The 16,094-nt window shown below is 36.9% G+C and overlaps 1 protein-coding gene and 1 long non-coding RNA gene across 14 annotated transcripts; one reads left to right on the top strand and one right to left on the bottom strand.

The window, feature by feature from the left end:
- The first annotated feature begins 2,021 nt into the window (after nucleotides 1-2,021).
- LOC143877659 (large ribosomal subunit protein eL24) lies at nucleotides 2,022-8,459 on the top strand. The gene is made up of 6 exons (XM_077379836.1): nucleotides 2,022-2,118; nucleotides 4,078-4,128; nucleotides 4,841-4,916; nucleotides 5,006-5,107; nucleotides 6,026-6,174; nucleotides 8,125-8,459. The coding sequence occupies exons 2-6, from the start codon at nucleotides 4,118-4,120 to the stop codon at nucleotides 8,273-8,275; spliced, it is 489 nt and encodes a 162-aa protein (XP_077235951.1). The 5' UTR covers nucleotides 2,022-2,118; nucleotides 4,078-4,117; the 3' UTR covers nucleotides 8,276-8,459.
- A 289-nt stretch (nucleotides 8,460-8,748) lies between these two features.
- LOC143877660 (uncharacterized) lies at nucleotides 8,749-15,648 on the bottom strand. 13 transcript variants are annotated; one of them, XR_013250696.1, is made up of 7 exons: nucleotides 15,453-15,646; nucleotides 14,463-14,532; nucleotides 14,014-14,341; nucleotides 13,204-13,365; nucleotides 12,913-13,006; nucleotides 12,012-12,070; nucleotides 8,749-9,180 (listed from the first exon to the last, which is right to left on the bottom strand). It is a non-coding gene; the product is annotated as an uncharacterized LOC143877660 (long non-coding RNA). The 13 variants fall into 13 exon arrangements; XR_013250703.1 differs by having other exon boundaries at nucleotides 12,041-12,070; nucleotides 15,453-15,645; XR_013250701.1 differs by lacking the exon at nucleotides 8,749-9,180 and having other exon boundaries at nucleotides 11,832-12,070; nucleotides 14,014-14,127; nucleotides 14,260-14,341; nucleotides 15,453-15,647.
- Between the last annotated feature and the right edge of the window lie 446 nt (nucleotides 15,649-16,094).

Below are 16,094 nucleotides of genomic sequence, written 5' to 3'. Positions count from 1 at the left end.
TATAAGGCATATGGCCATATGGGTTGTTATAATCCCCATGGAGTCCATTACCTATAGAGAACATCTACTAGGCAACCCTCTTCTCTATCCTACTTTGCCTGGCATGCAGAGTGGGAGCATTTCAGGTTCTTCCGAATTCTAAGTAAATACATACACACACACACTATTCGTGGATAATTCGAATAGCCCCTATCACACCCCTATTATACAGTTTCCTTAGTATTGGAAGTTGCTTGCTTAATAAAAAAACCTTTACGTGATATGGCATCGCGCGAGAGAATCAGTATTGAGAAGTATGTGCCCATCACTCCAGCAATGGCACTAAAGATGAAATAGAGAGTCCCTATATCCTTGTGGTTAGTGGAGAACAGCCATCCAAGCCGATAGGCGAAGGGCCGAAGGATGGAGGGCGGCACACAGCTTGAGTTGGACCGGGTTAGGGTTGAGGTAGTGCTGCCTCGAGTGGGGCTAGGGTTGCCCCAAACCCAACCAAGCCTAGCCTCGGTTGCACTCCTAGTTTGTAGGGGGGCTACTGCTAAACTTGACTCTCAGACAATAGTTGTATTCCTTTCCCTTCCCGCCATTTACTCAGAAATCTACAATTGTTGCCAAACATTAAGGTGCCAGGGATGAAGGAGGGTACAACGAAACGAAGGACGCTATCATGGCAATTGAGCCTCACTATGCCTTCTTTGAAAGCAATACGGCTCCCTCGACCCGTTCAAAAGTCGCTCCTTTCATGGCAGGCGATCGGGAATTCAACCATCCTTCTATTATCAATTGCCTGTGCTGAACATGGCCATTAGGGATGTATCCGTGGAAAAACGCAAGCCACGGTTATTTTATCCTTGCATGGTGCTATTATCATGCATTCGCATTGAGAACAGCTTACCTAAGGATTTCTATCCCCACAAACAACCGCCCCGGACTTACTATGGTTGGAACGTGAGATACATATACAACTCAACTCAACTAAGCCTTTGTCCCACTAGTTGGGGTCGGCTAATGTATGATACATATGTACATGCTTATATGATGGAGAGCAATGTAGGTAGATCAGCACTACGAATTACGTATGTTTACTGTTGTAGCTTGTTTTTCGATCAATGGATAGCAAAAGTCGATCCTCCACCAACTTGAGCTGCTAAAACGAACAGGTCGTTGGATGAAACGATGCATCTTCTGATGTAGTTGGTCATCGAACAATTCCTGTGATTGTTTTCTAGGATTGAATGGTTTGGATATACTTTAATTTTCATGATTCGTCAGTAGAGTTTCATGTTTCTGTCCAGATAGGTGTTATTTGATCATCATCACATGAATAAGGTGCTCATATCAGTCTATTTCCATCTAGTGACCATTTTATGTTCAGAACAATCTTATCATCAATCAAGCAAGCAGGAATGCATATATCATATTAGTAGAGACTGGTCGTCATCTGGTGGGGTTAGTGTCTAACAACTTTCAATAATGTAATATGATTCCAAACCCAAGGTGGTATCAATGATTAATTCATGACGTTACAGAGTCATATTTTGAGTCCTAGGTGGCTTTCTTATCCAACTTAACATTCAGACAAGGATCTTGGTTAAGTGCTTATCTCAACATCAAGACCCATGCCCAAAACAAATTGACTTAGCTTCTATTCGCAGAGCATCACAATGTTACCTAACTCATCGTAGGTCGAAGATGACCAGTATTTTTCAAAAAGGTCCCGTTTCCCCACTTCATAAGATCATCCAAACCCTTTTATTTGTCGGGCCCAACAAATGAACAGTTTGAATTAGGGAAATGATATAATCACATATATATTTTTAATTTGGACAGCCCCCTTCTCGTGTAAAAACAGTTAGTTATAAGTTATAACTTACCATCCCATGTTAAAAACAGGGCCTACTATGAAGTAGGGTTCACCGTCCACGGTACTTTTCTCAAAATACCGGACTTAACGCGCACACAGCATATAAAATATCCGCTTTTCACTCCCACATTTTTTTTCACACGTGTGGCATTGGAAGCGGCTCGTGACTCCTATTAACCCTAATTCCTCTCCCATAAAAGCAGAGTTTCTCCTTCTCTCTCTCTCTCCTAGGGTTTCTCCTGAGCTTGGGCTTGTGGGTACGTTTTCCTATTGTTTATTTATCCTGTCTGTTTACGTCATTTTTTCATGGGTCTCGATCAATTTTTTTTCACCTGAACCCTCCAACATTTCTATGCTCCTACATTCTAGGGTTTATGATTCCATTGGTATAGTTTCTGGGCTTCGTTCTTCGTACCATAGATTTTGAAGAACTAAACTATTGATATGAGGGGCAATATTTATATTAAGCACGAATTAGATCAGATAGTTAATTAACTTTTTGGGTAGTGTCTAACAATGATGAATTTAGCGTTCAATTGGGGGATGGTGTTTTTTTAATTTTTTTTAGATCTATGCGTTGTGTCTGTGTTTTGAGGTGATGGGTTTCTTGTAAAGCAGCTACTTTGATTTTTGTTGCCTGTTTTCTCAGATTGCATGGAATTCCAGGCACCCTTTGGGTCTTAGAGATGATTTGATTTAGGATGCTTTGTAGGATGAATGATCTCAGTTGGATCTTGTATAAGATTTTATTTTGGACTTATTTATAGGATGGGTGAGAAATTACTTAGAGTAGAACACTTGTTCAAAGAGTGCCTTTTTTTTGCTGGTTAGAATGTTAGTTCTTTTTCTTTTCTTTGAATGCTTGTGTCGCATTTGGGAAGGTTTCCATTTCGAGTATTCAGGCTGATATGCTGGCTGTAGATGATTTGATTTTTGGACGTTTTATGCCGATTTACTGCCAGATTGCATTCTGCAATGTTTTTTTTTTTTTTTTTTTTGGAACATGATTACTTGGGCCATTTGGCATCCAGATTATCTCTTTGATCTCACAGGCGATTCTGGTGATTGGCCATCTTTACTGTCCCATTCCATTCCTTTTCAGTTTCAAAATGATATATCTACCATAGTTCATTAAAAAAATGCTATACCTACCATGGTACGTTGTAAATTTGTGCCTGGTTATGGTTATTAAGCACTTAAAATGTGTCAATAATTAGCTTACTCTCTTTGCAATCCCTTAGTCGTAGTCAAAAGAAAATAGTAAAGGAAATTGCAATTTGTTTAAAATTTGTATATTAAAAATTCCTCTTTAGATTTCATTTAATAAACAGCTCTGTTCATGGGTTTGTAACTTCGCGTACGTACTAAGGCTACGAGTCATTTGGGAGCTCGGTTGCCTAACATCAATGTGCGCAAAAGTAAACGGGGATCCGCTTTGCAACAAAAATTTATCATGTTTTTGCTGCCTGTAATGCCCCCATATTTCTTCCCTTGCTTCAAAGATAAGGTCACTGCTGTTCTACCAATGTTTGCGAGTTTTCGGATATTTGACTAGTTTGGTTGCTGCAGATGCCCTATATTTGGTTGGCATTCTAGTGGTGCTTTGGAGAGTTTTTGTTCCACAGACTGATTAGATTCAGGAAAACATGTGTATCATTTTTATATCTCCTAGAATGTGTGCATTTAAAACTCCTGTTTGGATTGCATTTTAAAAACAACTCTGTTCATGTGTTTGCAACTTTGCGCAAGTACTAAGGCACCGAGTCATTTGGTGGCTCAGTTGCCTCACATCAATGTGCGCAAAAGTAAATGGGGATCCGCTTTGCAACAAAAACTTTTTGTGTTTTTGCTGCCTGTAATGCCCCCATATTTCTTCCATTGTTTCAAAGGCCCGTCTACGCCCGTGAATAACGACAATGTATCTATGTGGCACGAAACTCAGAAACAAGACCTCATTGTTCTTCCACCAATACTTTTGTGATCTTTTGGATATTTAACTAATGTTGGTTACTCTTACGTAGAACTTTTATTGTTTGGTTGCTGTGGATGCCCTATACTTGGATGACATTCTAGTGATGCTTTTGTAGAGCTTTTGTTTGATAGATTAATTAGATTCAGGAAAACAGTTGTATCATTTTAATTCCTCTTAGAATGTTGTGTATAGCTGTTGCTGTCTGCCAGTTATCTGCATTTTGATTTCTGCTTATTGTCTTTAGGTTAAAGCGGCGGAGATTTTTCAAGGGCAGCAAGTTAGCTATGGTTCTCAAGTACGTGAAAACCCTTTTTTATACATGCATCTATTCTTACTAGTTAGTAACTAGCAGAACATAGGTGCTTTCTTCTCATTCAGATTTGCAGATTCGGAGACCCAAATCATTTTTAACATGTGATAGTGATTTTTAGTATAATTCCAGTTACACAATGCATGTTAGTATTGGTTCTATTGGGACATGACACAGTACATTAGTACTGGGACATGGCAATTGTTATCACGACGTGCTGATTTCATAAATTTGAACCAAACTCTTCGCTGTAAGATATTTTCCTGCATTCCATTTTATGTTTTTTTCCTTAAGATTTTCTCTCACCCTCGAAAAATCCTACGTTGTATGATACTGGCAAGACCCATTCAAGTTGAATTTACCATGATACTTGGTCCAACCTTTGATTTTTTTTTCTTTCTTTTACTATTCTCCTTCTTTTGCCCCGGAAGTCATAAGTAAATTCTTTAGTTATGCAATTATATAAGTGGTGGTCATTTCTATTTTTATTCTTTTTTTTTTTTTTCTTTTGTTAGAAGTCTGCGTAAGTTTTGAGGTTTCGCATGTATACAAAGTGGTGTCCCTTTTGCTCATGGGATGACCCTTTTTTTCATAAAAAAGAAGAAGAACCCTTTGCATAACCTACATACATACATGCATGCAGATCCCATACACACAGACATGCATTTATTTAACACTGTGCTTATGGGATTTTCAGGACAGAGCTTTGTCGTTTTAGTGGTGCAAAAATATACCCAGGAAAGGGTATCAGATTTGTGCGATCTGACTCCCAGGTAGACGTCCTGAAAGAGTGCTCTCAGAACCTAAGTGTTCTATGTTTTTTTTCTTTTTTAATACTATGTAATTGTCTTTTTTCTTATAGGTTTTCCTCTTTGCCAACTCAAAATGCAAGCGGTACTTTCACAATCGTTTGAAGCCATCCAAGCTTACCTGGACAGCAATGTACCGGAAGCAGCACAAGAAGGTAATTTCCATTGGCAAAAGTAGTGGGGTTGTATAGATGGCCAACAGTACCCTTGGTGTTTTAAAATGGCCAAATATTTTTCAATCCATTGGAGCTGCATAATGGAGCTTTGTATGTGGGCTACAGTGTTCTTTGTGCTTCAAAATAGGCAAACATTTTTCAACTCATGGGAGTGGCCTATTGTGAGAATCTTTTTTTTAAATGATCATATTTCTTATGCTTTTTTTTTTTGCTTTTCAAATAACCAGAACTTCCATCGATATTATATGACAAAAATACTTGAATCAAGTCTGGGCATTAAACTTTTACTGAATTTCCATAAATAATGTTTATTATTTTTTTGGCATTTCAGCAAATTCCATACTGTACTAATTTTGATAGAAAAAAATAAGTAGAAGTGCTAGATTTTTTAAGAATCCCATGCCACACAATTTAGGTGTTCTCCATAATCTGCTTGTACTTCTATATTTCATAATTATTGCCAGCTTCCCTATACCAAATTTTAGCTCATTGTAATGATTATATACAAAGGGATAATTTTGAAAACCAAATGATATTTTGTAAATTTTCTGTAGCAGTTTGTCAACTAGCTGTAGTCAAGGGTGGAGAAAGGAATTTATACTTGGAGGGGCGGGACTAATTTACACTGGCCTCCATTGGTCATTGAGGGGGCCATGGCCATTAAACTAACCAGGCATGCATGTCCCTGCCATGAAGCATAAAAGGGATTTTGCAAGTCATTTGGGTGGTGGGGCGGGGGGCATGGCCCCCCTCATGCTACATGTGCCTCCACCCCTGGCTGTAGTTTAGTCCTTTGAATTTAATCTTCAGACAAGCTAAGTACTCAAGATAATCCATTGGTTCTTTGAATTGATTTTCTCTGGTTTTTTTTCGTTGGCTTTTAATTTATGGCATTAGGACATTCATGCTGAAGCTGCGAAGAAGAGGCGTCGTGCCACCAAGAAACCATATTCGAGGTCAATCGTTGGTGCTACTTTGGAAGTCATTCAGAAGAAGAGGACAGAGAAATCTGAAGTCCGAGATGCTGCTAGAGAAGCCGCCCTACGGTATGCTTTTGGTTTTGATTGCTGACTGATTGTTTTTCAGACCTTAACTTTGCTGATAAAACTAGACCGAAAATTTTACCGCTTTTCTGATTCAAATAGCACAAAATGCCACGGGAACCAACTTCCGAGGTCCAAATCCCCAATGACGTGACGATTTTGATATGCTGGTTCTTTTTAGTTTTTATTACCTCGGCGAATCATACAAAAGGAGAAACATGCAGTTCAAATTTCTGCTCTTTTTTCTTTATTTTCCGTATTCTTTTAATGGGGGTTGTTCTTGTTAAATGTTTGCTACACCTTTCAAACCTCAGCCACATCTTTCGAACATCCTTAATCCATCCGGAAAAGCAGAAAGTATCTCACCATTACTTTTCCCTTCCCTCCTTTGTTCTCTACCCTCCTATGCCTGTCCTTATTTCATTTTTTTTACTAAACTTACCATGTTTAACATCTTCCATGTATTTTGTTGGGAGTTAAGCTTTCTATAGGAATCTTAAGAATGCCAAAATTGGTTGTTACATTAAACTTCTTTGCATGTTGGAAGATGTTTTCATTTCTCATGTTCAAAACGATTGGCAGGGTATGGCCCCCCTGGTCCAAGAGGTTCCTTCTCTGTCATATCCTTCTTCAACTTCTTGGGCCACCCTTCCTTCCCTTGTTTCCTTGGCATATAGTTTGTAGATTCTTAGTTCCTTCTAGAGTACATGCCTTCTACTAGACCGCTCTGCTGGTTTGGAGATCCTTAGTTTCCTTCTAGAACACTTGCCTTCTGCTAATCTGCTCTGCTGGTTTGGAGCTTCTTAGTTCCTTCTAGAGTACAGGCCTTCTGCTGTACGACTCTGCTGGTTTGGAGATCCTCAGTTCCTTTCAGAGTATAAGCCTTCTGCTGGACGTCTCTGCTAAGCAACTTCGACCCGCATAACCGACTAAAAAAGCTTAACTTCCATTTGGCGAACAAGTGCATCTTTTGCCCATCAGACGAAGAGTTCTTCATCTGTGGATCATCTCTTCATTTATTGTAGCGAATCATCTCTTCATTTATTGTAGCGAATCCTTTTGCATTTGGATCCAAGTGCTTGAGTGGTTTTGCATAGATTGGTTATATGTTTAGTTGGCACATTAGAGGCCTTGGTTCCATGGGGATGATACCGTTGAATCTTGTCACCTCGAGGACAAATTTTTTTTTTTTTTTAATGGTCCGCTGAGGACAAGTATTCTCACATGCTTTGGAAAATCAGGTTTAAAGCAGCTGCATGGGCAATGGAATACAATACAAGACTTTTAGCGGTTATTCTCTGGACAGCATTCTTAGAAATTGGAATATGTTATTAAAAAAAGTACATGTGAAGGTGGTTGCTAGATGTCGATGGTTGCTCCTTGGCAACCCTGGCATTGAGAGTATTGAAGGCGTATTTAGGGGGATTCTAGGGGTACAATCATGTTTCATGGATTCATTGGAGGCTGAGGTACCCTGCCCTCCACCAGGGTATCACTATCTTTCTTGTCTAAACGGAGGAATTCTAGAGGTTGGAATGTGATTCTTCTAATATTATGCTGTGAGCCAGGGTAGTAATGCCCTCTTGTGGAGGTTAGCAAAGTTTGTTGATGAGATCAGAGATATGTTAAGGATAGCGCTGACGATTTAACTGATCCCTTTCTTTGCCAAATCGGGTGCCTCCAGAGATTCCGTGTATTTTGGGCAAATAATCTTTGCATCCGACATGCATTTGTAACCTATGTTTATTATTAATCAATTTATCTTTATCAAAAAATAAAAATAGCTATTTTGTACTTTCTTGAAGTGGCCAAAATGCATTTTAAATTTTGCAACAGGTAAAAGCCTGTAGGTTGTTTTGGTTTTCTCTATATACTCGTTTAGAAAGTGAAAATTGTTTCTCTGCTCTTTTGAGTCTGAAGATTTGCTGTTAAAAGTGGTTGTTGTATTTGCAGAGAGATAAAGGAGAGGATAAAGAAGACCAAGGACGAAAAGAAAGCCAAGAAAGCTGAGGTGATGGCCAAAACCCAAAAGACCCAGACCAAGGCTAGCATGCCCAAATCTGCCAAAGGACCTAAGCTTGGAGGAGGTGGTGGGAAGCGATGATTGCACGCAGCGACCGAGCAACATATTTTTGTACGTTTGGTTATTATTTTGATGATTTTATGGGCTTGAGTTTTTCTTAACTTTTCCTCTAGGACTTTTGAACAGTTTTGTGAGGCTATTCGCTGTTGCTTCGTTTGGCAGCCCATCTTAGAACCCGTCATCCTGATATTTTATTACTTATCGATCCTTAATGTTAGCAGAATTTTTACAGGGGAATAATTCCAGCGCAACTATGTTTTGATATATGTGCTCATGTGTTGTCTTTTAGCATTTAATTGTCACCTAAGTGCTTTTTGGGGACCTTAAAAATCCTTTTACACCTCTTTAAATATAAAAGACAAGAACACATGAGCGTCATTATCAAAATATGTTTGTGTTGAAATCATTTCCCTTTTTATATTGCGGACAGCTATGTTATCCACTGACATGATTTTTTTTTATTGAAAGGGACATGATTCATATAAAAAATATGCTTTTATGTGTAAAATTTTAGGGAAATGATTTTTGCTCTCCAATGTTTTGATAAACATGCGTTCCAATTTTTGTCGTGTAGTATTTAAAGTGCTGTCAGAGGATTATTATGGTTCTCAAAAGGCTCTTAAAGCCCTTTAAATCTCTACACGATAGACATGTGGAGCGAATGTTTATCAAAATATTGGAGTGCTGAAATCATTTCCCAAATTTGATTGGGTAAAATTAAAGCTGATATCTAACTTTAATCTTTCAATTATGTATACAGAGAAAGGAAACGATATCTAATGGGAAATGATAAATGCGCCCCTTTTCTTTACTAGGGACAGCCACCTCTAGTGTACTGTGTACTTGACAATCAGGTCCCTTGATTCCTTCCCACGTGAAGTACATCAGCCCCTCTACTGTCCTTGATACACCGGAGCTGGCTGTCCCTGGTAAAAACAAGGGGTGGATATATTACTTCCCTATCTAATAACTGAGATTTAATATGGTGTAAGGTCTTACAACAATACTGTAGGGGTACCGCCCTTGATATTTGATCCAACAGCAGCTCACTTTTTGAGCTTTTTGAGGAGCTGTTATTGGATCAAATGTCAAGGGTGGTACTTCCACTGTACAAAAGGCCTTATTCTTGTAAGCCCTTACACCATAAAATTTCTCCTAATAACTAACAAGAGATTTACATTTATAATTACTGGGTATTTAATAGTTATAGGAAAATTTACATTATAAAGTTTTTAATCGCTTGAGGGTGTGGACATAGTAAAAAAGATTGAATATATCAACAAAAGTTTAAAACAACATTAAATATAGGGAAATGATATTAATAAGATGAGCGAAAGCATCTCGTCGGTCGAGTATTTGAAAGGCTGTAAGAAGGATATTACATTTCTCAAAAAGGCTCTTACAAGCTCTTTAAATACTAAAAGACAAGATGCTTCATGCATCCTATTAAAACATTGCAGTGCTAATATCATTTTCCTAAATATATCAACGTAAGTAAAGAATCAAGTTCCAATATATTTGCAAACAAGGATTTGCTACGGTGAGGTGAATGGACTGACATGCGACACACTAGTTGCGAAATGCCTTTGTGATGGACACTAGCAATTCCCACACACACACACACACACACACACACACACATATATATATATATATATATATATATATATATATATATATATATATATATATATATACTAGCAAAAAACCCCGTGCGATGCAAGGGCCGACAAAGAATTGTATAGACCACATCATAGGTTGATCTAAACTGTCCATGTGATGGAACACAACATAAATAGGTTGTGCCCCAAAAATCATTTCAATAGGCTGATCCTAGCCCTCCAAGATTTCCATAATTCCTCTTCAATCGGATGGTTAAGATCACTCTATAGATTTTTTTATCAAAAAAGCATAAAGGAGGGGGGTAAGATTGAAAATATGTGGCTTTAATGGGTGCCTTTGTTAAAAAGCATAAAGGAGGGGGTAGGATTGAAAATATGTGGGTTGAATAGGTGCATTTGTTAAAAAAAGTCAAAAAAAGTGATGTGTAATTCTCATAGAATTTTCAAAAAATTCAAAAAAATCTCTTATTTTCTCTTCTATTATATAATACTAGGCCATGAAAAACCCTAGATCTATCACTCGGGAAAAAAAAACAAAATTTGAGAGAATAAAACCCTATTCCAAATGGTAAATGGGCAGACTTAGTTGAATATCTACCAGAGAAAATGAAAATCCTCACCAAGATGACTCCATCTCTTTTTCTTCCTCATTTCTTACTCTCTTTCCTTGCTTCTCTCTCAGCCCTAATGTGGAACAAGAGAAGAGGAGGTGTCCTTTTATAATAACCTAAGGGTAGTGATATGTCCACCCCTTTTTTCATTTTCACAATTTCTTCTTATTGGGTGGAGGTATAATATTGAGCTTTTGCCAAGAAATCTTATACTTTGCTTTATTTGGAAAAAGAATCTTCTAGATTGACAATTTGGTAATGGCTGGAGTCATGACGTTTGAATTACCTTGTACGTGGACAGACAATTTGCTAATGGCCCATTCCTCTTACTAGTTAAAAACCAGTGCGATCCACGGGCCGACAAAGAACTGTACGGACCACGTCATAGGTTGATCCAAACCGTCCATGTGATGGAAGACAACATAAATAGGTTGTGCCCCAAAAATCATTTCCATAGGCTGATCCTAGCCCTCCAATCTATAGATGTTTCCATAATTCCTCTTAAATCGGATGGTTAAGATCACCCTATAGATTTTTTATTAAAAAACCATAAAGGAGGGGGTAAGATTGAAATTATATGACTTTAATGGGTGCCTTTGTTAAAAGCATAAAGGAGGGGGTAGGATTGAAATTATATGATTTAATGGGTGCCTTTGTTAAAAGCATAAATGAGGGGGTAGGATTGAAATTATATGAGTTGAATGGGTGCATTTGTTAAAAAAAGTCAAAAATGTGATGTGTAATTCTCATGTAATTTCAAAAAAATAAAAAAACTCTCTTCTTTTCATCCCAGCTTATTGTAGTAGATACTAGTAAAAAAACTCGTGCGATGCACGGGCCGACAAAGAACTGTGCGGACCACATCACAGGTTTATCCAAACCATTCATGTGATGGAAGACAACATAAATAGGTTGTGCCCCAAAAATCATTTCCATAGGCTGATCCTAGTCCTCCAATCTGTAGAGGTTTCCATAATATGTTGTTCCTCTTAAATCGGATGGTTAAGATCACCCTATGGATTTTTTATTAAAAAAGCATAAAGGAGGAGGGTAGGATTGAAATTATGAGGCTTTAATTGGTGCCTTTGTTAAAAAGCATAAAGGAGGGGGTAGGATTGAAAATATGTGTGTTGAATGGGTGCCTTTGTTAAAAAAAAGTCAAAAAAAGTGATGTGTAATTCTACAAAAAAAAATTCTCTTATTTTCTCATCTGCTATATATATATATATATATATATATATATACACTAGTAAAGACCCGCCGTGCGATTCACGTCAGAACAAAGAACACTAAATAATTCATCAGAAAACATGGAGATAAAGAAAATGGAAAAAAAACCAAAGCTTGAAGCTAACAGAAAATAAAGATCCAATTTTTATTAAAATGGAGAGAGAGAGAGAGAGAGAGAGAGAGAGAGAGAGAGAGAGAGAGAGAGAGAGAGAGGTAACTTGGAGGAATTGGGGAATTTAATAGTTAAAAGGGGCTAGAATGTAAGCAGGGGATAGTAGAGAAAAAGCAATGAACCTAATTTAAGAAGCAAACTATTAGCTCACATTACATCTCAGAGTATCCCTTGCGTGTTTCTGCAATCAGAAAGAAAATCAGCTTTAATTTCTAAAAGTAGGATAAGAACCATAGTTAATGAGAAGAGAAGAATTGTGTAAAAAATGTCATAGATTTAAATATAAATGTAAATTATGTAACTACCGAATAGAAGAATGGAAGTAATCTTAGTATGCTGATTGGAATTCATGAAAGAAAGAAAAAAATAGCACTCGGAACCAATGCAATGAAAGACACGGCACCACGTCATGGGTTTTTTTGGTCCTGGGGCGTGGTGTGTGAAAATTTGAACAAAATATCAGTCTAAAATCTATTTGAGACGAAATCCAGTTATTGCAAAATATTAAAATGGTAATAACCTTTAATGAATACTAACGAATTAAGATTCCAACTACAGTAACTATGATGTGAAAAGAAACAAAAACAAAAGCAACAAATCATTGCCACTATGTAATTCCAGCTTCAAAACAGAAACTAAATCTCCAAAATGGGACCCATTTACAAAAGCACTACTGATCTACTGTAATTTGGTTGTTAATATATTACCATTCGCAAATTTATTTTGAGAAAGTGGGTAGGAGAACAACAATAACAAACTTTTTTAAAGCCAGAAAGAAACATAAACATGGAAAGCTAAATAAGTATGTGGGTTATAAGGGAATGGGCACCCTCCCTTTAACAGGTAGCTTTTAGGGGCGAGTTCTACCCAGTTAAATTCCGCACACATATAAATAAGTGTGTGGTAATTTATTATGGAGGATAAATAACTACAGATTGGCAAGAGGTCGCATTCAAAAATAACAAATACAACAATTAGGCTCCCGTGTAGTATGAAAAATAATAGCATTCGACAATGAATTACATGATCAGCTTCATTTGCATTCCATCTTTGCTATGGATATCATCATGAAAACGTAGGTTGAAGACATGTTTAATCGTAGCAATTTCCTGGATTCCTGTGAAATGTAGGAATGTTAATAAAAAAATACACTTTGACATCATCAAAATACCAATGTTTTCTTAGAAACAACGAAACAGGGTAGATCTGTTTTCTTAATTTTTTTTTTTGGGAAACGGTAGGCTAGATTTTTTCAAATGCCAGTAGCACAGATTTTCATAAACTAAAAGCAATGGATTAGGAAAATCAAATCACCGTGAAAGAATTAGTGAGAAATCGCAGCCATAACCATATTATATTTTCAACCTTTGAATATATAATTACAAAAAGAATCATCAATTCCACTCAGGAAATAGTGGATTACAGAGTGACGACTGAATGAAGCTTGAACCATGCTTTCTTGCATGTCAACCCGATCTACATCACAATGAAGAAAAGCATTAGATCCAAAAGAAAACAATTTAGAAATCAAATTTGGTACTATTGTTTGATGAACCACAGGATACGAAAAAAAAGAGGCCAGTAATGGAAATTCATGGGTTATGTGAGACAGTCAAACAGAAAGCAGATGTCCATATGGGGCTAATCTCCATCTTCCGCATTGGAAGACAACAAAGCAACATTAAAAAGATGCATTAGAGATTGCAGACACACACACACACATGGCTATGAAAGGCGGGAAAAAAGTGGAAAAAAAAAAATTGCACAGCAAAGTTAAAAATAAGAATTATCTGTTGTCAAAATATTCACGAATACTTGTTGGTTTAAAGAGGAAGAACATGGACACCATCAGATTTTCCAAGAAACTTGATATATACCATAATTTTATTATACATAAAGAGAAAAAAATAGGTATAATTGTAGAAAATTACCACATGGAAATAGGCATGCACACTACATAATCAATAGTTTGCCATTGGCGGGAAACATAGCTAGAAAAGACCTAAAAGGCTACAAATAATTTGAGTCTACTTTCCGGCACACAAATTACCAACATATCAATCATATTCCGAACTTTCCTAATAGATAACAGATAACATATCTTGTATGATACATAAAATTTACCTATTCAACCAACTGCGTCAAGACAGTTGATTCCTATGGTGGCTCCTATAGCCATAGTTGTATATGATTCCTCTTCTCATGTTGTGTTAGATTAGAGCTTATCTCTTTTATCCTCTGCTTGGTCAGAGTCAGTCCCATTGCATTGATTGAAAATAATTTCAAGATTGATGAAAAAGACAATGATGGAACATTAAATTACATGCTCTAATGGTTATAGAGAAAATCAATTGGCAAATAGCTCTTTACCTTATTTCATGCAAAGCATCCAAGTATGCAATGTCATCCAAAGAAAGTTTAGAGAATAAGCTTTGCAACCTGGAAGACACCCCTATACATAAAGTATCAAGGCTCTGAAGAAACAAAGATGGAGGAGCATCCATGGTAATCAATCAAATAAAACATACGTACTATAATGGAAAAACATGTACAATGAATATCTCTGACATTACCTGCTGATTGAGAAAATGATGCTCCTTCTTTCCAAATCAGTTCTTCAACTTCGAAAAAACATAGTAGATACTAAAAGAGAGAAACAGCCAAACATGGCCAGAAGGCCCAACATAAATCATTACTTTTTACCTAAAAAACGGAAGCCAGAAACAAAAAAAACAACACAGGAAATTTTTTAGGGAAGAAATAAAATATTCATAAGGCAGAAACAAAAAAAAATAACACAATTAGTAAAGTTTTTTAGCATGGATTAAAAAAAATCATGAAGCTAAGAGTAAAATTAGGAAGCCAGGAACAACGAAAATAGCAGAGTCAGACACAAAAAAAGAAATTAATAACTCTGTTAGCAAAGTTTTTGAGGGCAAATAAGGGCAAAATCTCGCGACTTTATCCCATCCCAACCGCACATGGAAAAAGAAACAAATAAGAAATCCTAATTTCCATCTTTTACATATGCCCCAAAGCATACATATCGGAAACCCTAATACGAACCCCAACCTCAAACAAAAATAAATTCAGAAGTCCAATCATGAGAACTGATTAAGGAATTATTAGGTTTCCTCAGGCCTTTTATGTTATTTATTTTGAGAATCAAAATGGATTATGTGACTCAAAGTTGCGTTTGATTTTGAGTCTAATAATCAGTATTGGACTAAAAAATCGATTCTCAAAATCCAAATCAAACAAAGCCTTAATAATGCATGTTGTTTCCTTCCATCAGCTCATAAAATGAAAGAAAGGCTACTGATCAATCCCTGGTAATAGCTTCATAAACATAAAACCCCACCTTGACTATGCAAAAAAAACAAAAAGAATCCAACAGAAGAAATCCCCAAAACGATTTCCCAGTTACAAAAGCCATCGAAGCCTAATTCTCAAAGCAAGACATGACAACAAATAGAACCTTGATTTGGAGTGAAAAAATAAATAGGAAGAAAGAAGAGGATAATCTGAAATCTCAAGAAAAATATAGGGACGTTAGGTTTTACCTTGAAATTGTTCAAATGGCACCCTTCTCTTGCTACCTTGAAAGAGATAAAAGCAAAGAAAACAGATAAGGCTCGTCTTCTCTTTCAAAATATCTGAAGGAGAAGACCAAAGAGAAATATCTCTGACGGTAGATATTAGTGTGGGGAGACAATTTTGCCCTTGCAAAAGAGAGATGTGTAGTAGGGATGAGGGAGGAATTGGGATGGCTGGGACTCGTGGATGTGGGGATAAGGATGGGTGAAAGAGGAAAAATGCCAATTTTCCAGCAACGTGTAGATAGGATATGGAAGGGAAATTAGAATTTGTTCGAGGGTTCAACCGGAAAGAAGCAGAAAAAAGAGGCTGAGGGAGTAAGGGACGACGACACATGGCGGGTGAACAGTAAAAAATCCTTCCGGCTTATTACAGTAGATATATATATATATATATATATATATATATATATATATATATATATATATAGAGAGAAAACGGTTCCTACACATATGTGTAGATAAGTTATCTACACACTAGCTTAAAATACAGTGGGGGCCACATTATTTGGGTGATCCAAACCATTCATTTTTAAGGCCCTCACATAGATAGGGTGTCCACAAAAAATCAGATCCATAGGATCATCCTAACCATTCGAACTGTGGAGG

The sequence above is a fragment of the Tasmannia lanceolata genome, unplaced genomic scaffold (assembly GCF_043159265.1).
Source record: "Tasmannia lanceolata isolate RefF3 unplaced genomic scaffold, GAP_Taslan_0.1 ptg000005l, whole genome shotgun sequence".
Taxonomy (NCBI): domain Eukaryota; kingdom Viridiplantae; phylum Streptophyta; class Magnoliopsida; order Canellales; family Winteraceae; genus Tasmannia; species Tasmannia lanceolata.
This window is presented reverse-complemented; position numbering and strand designations above follow the sequence as displayed.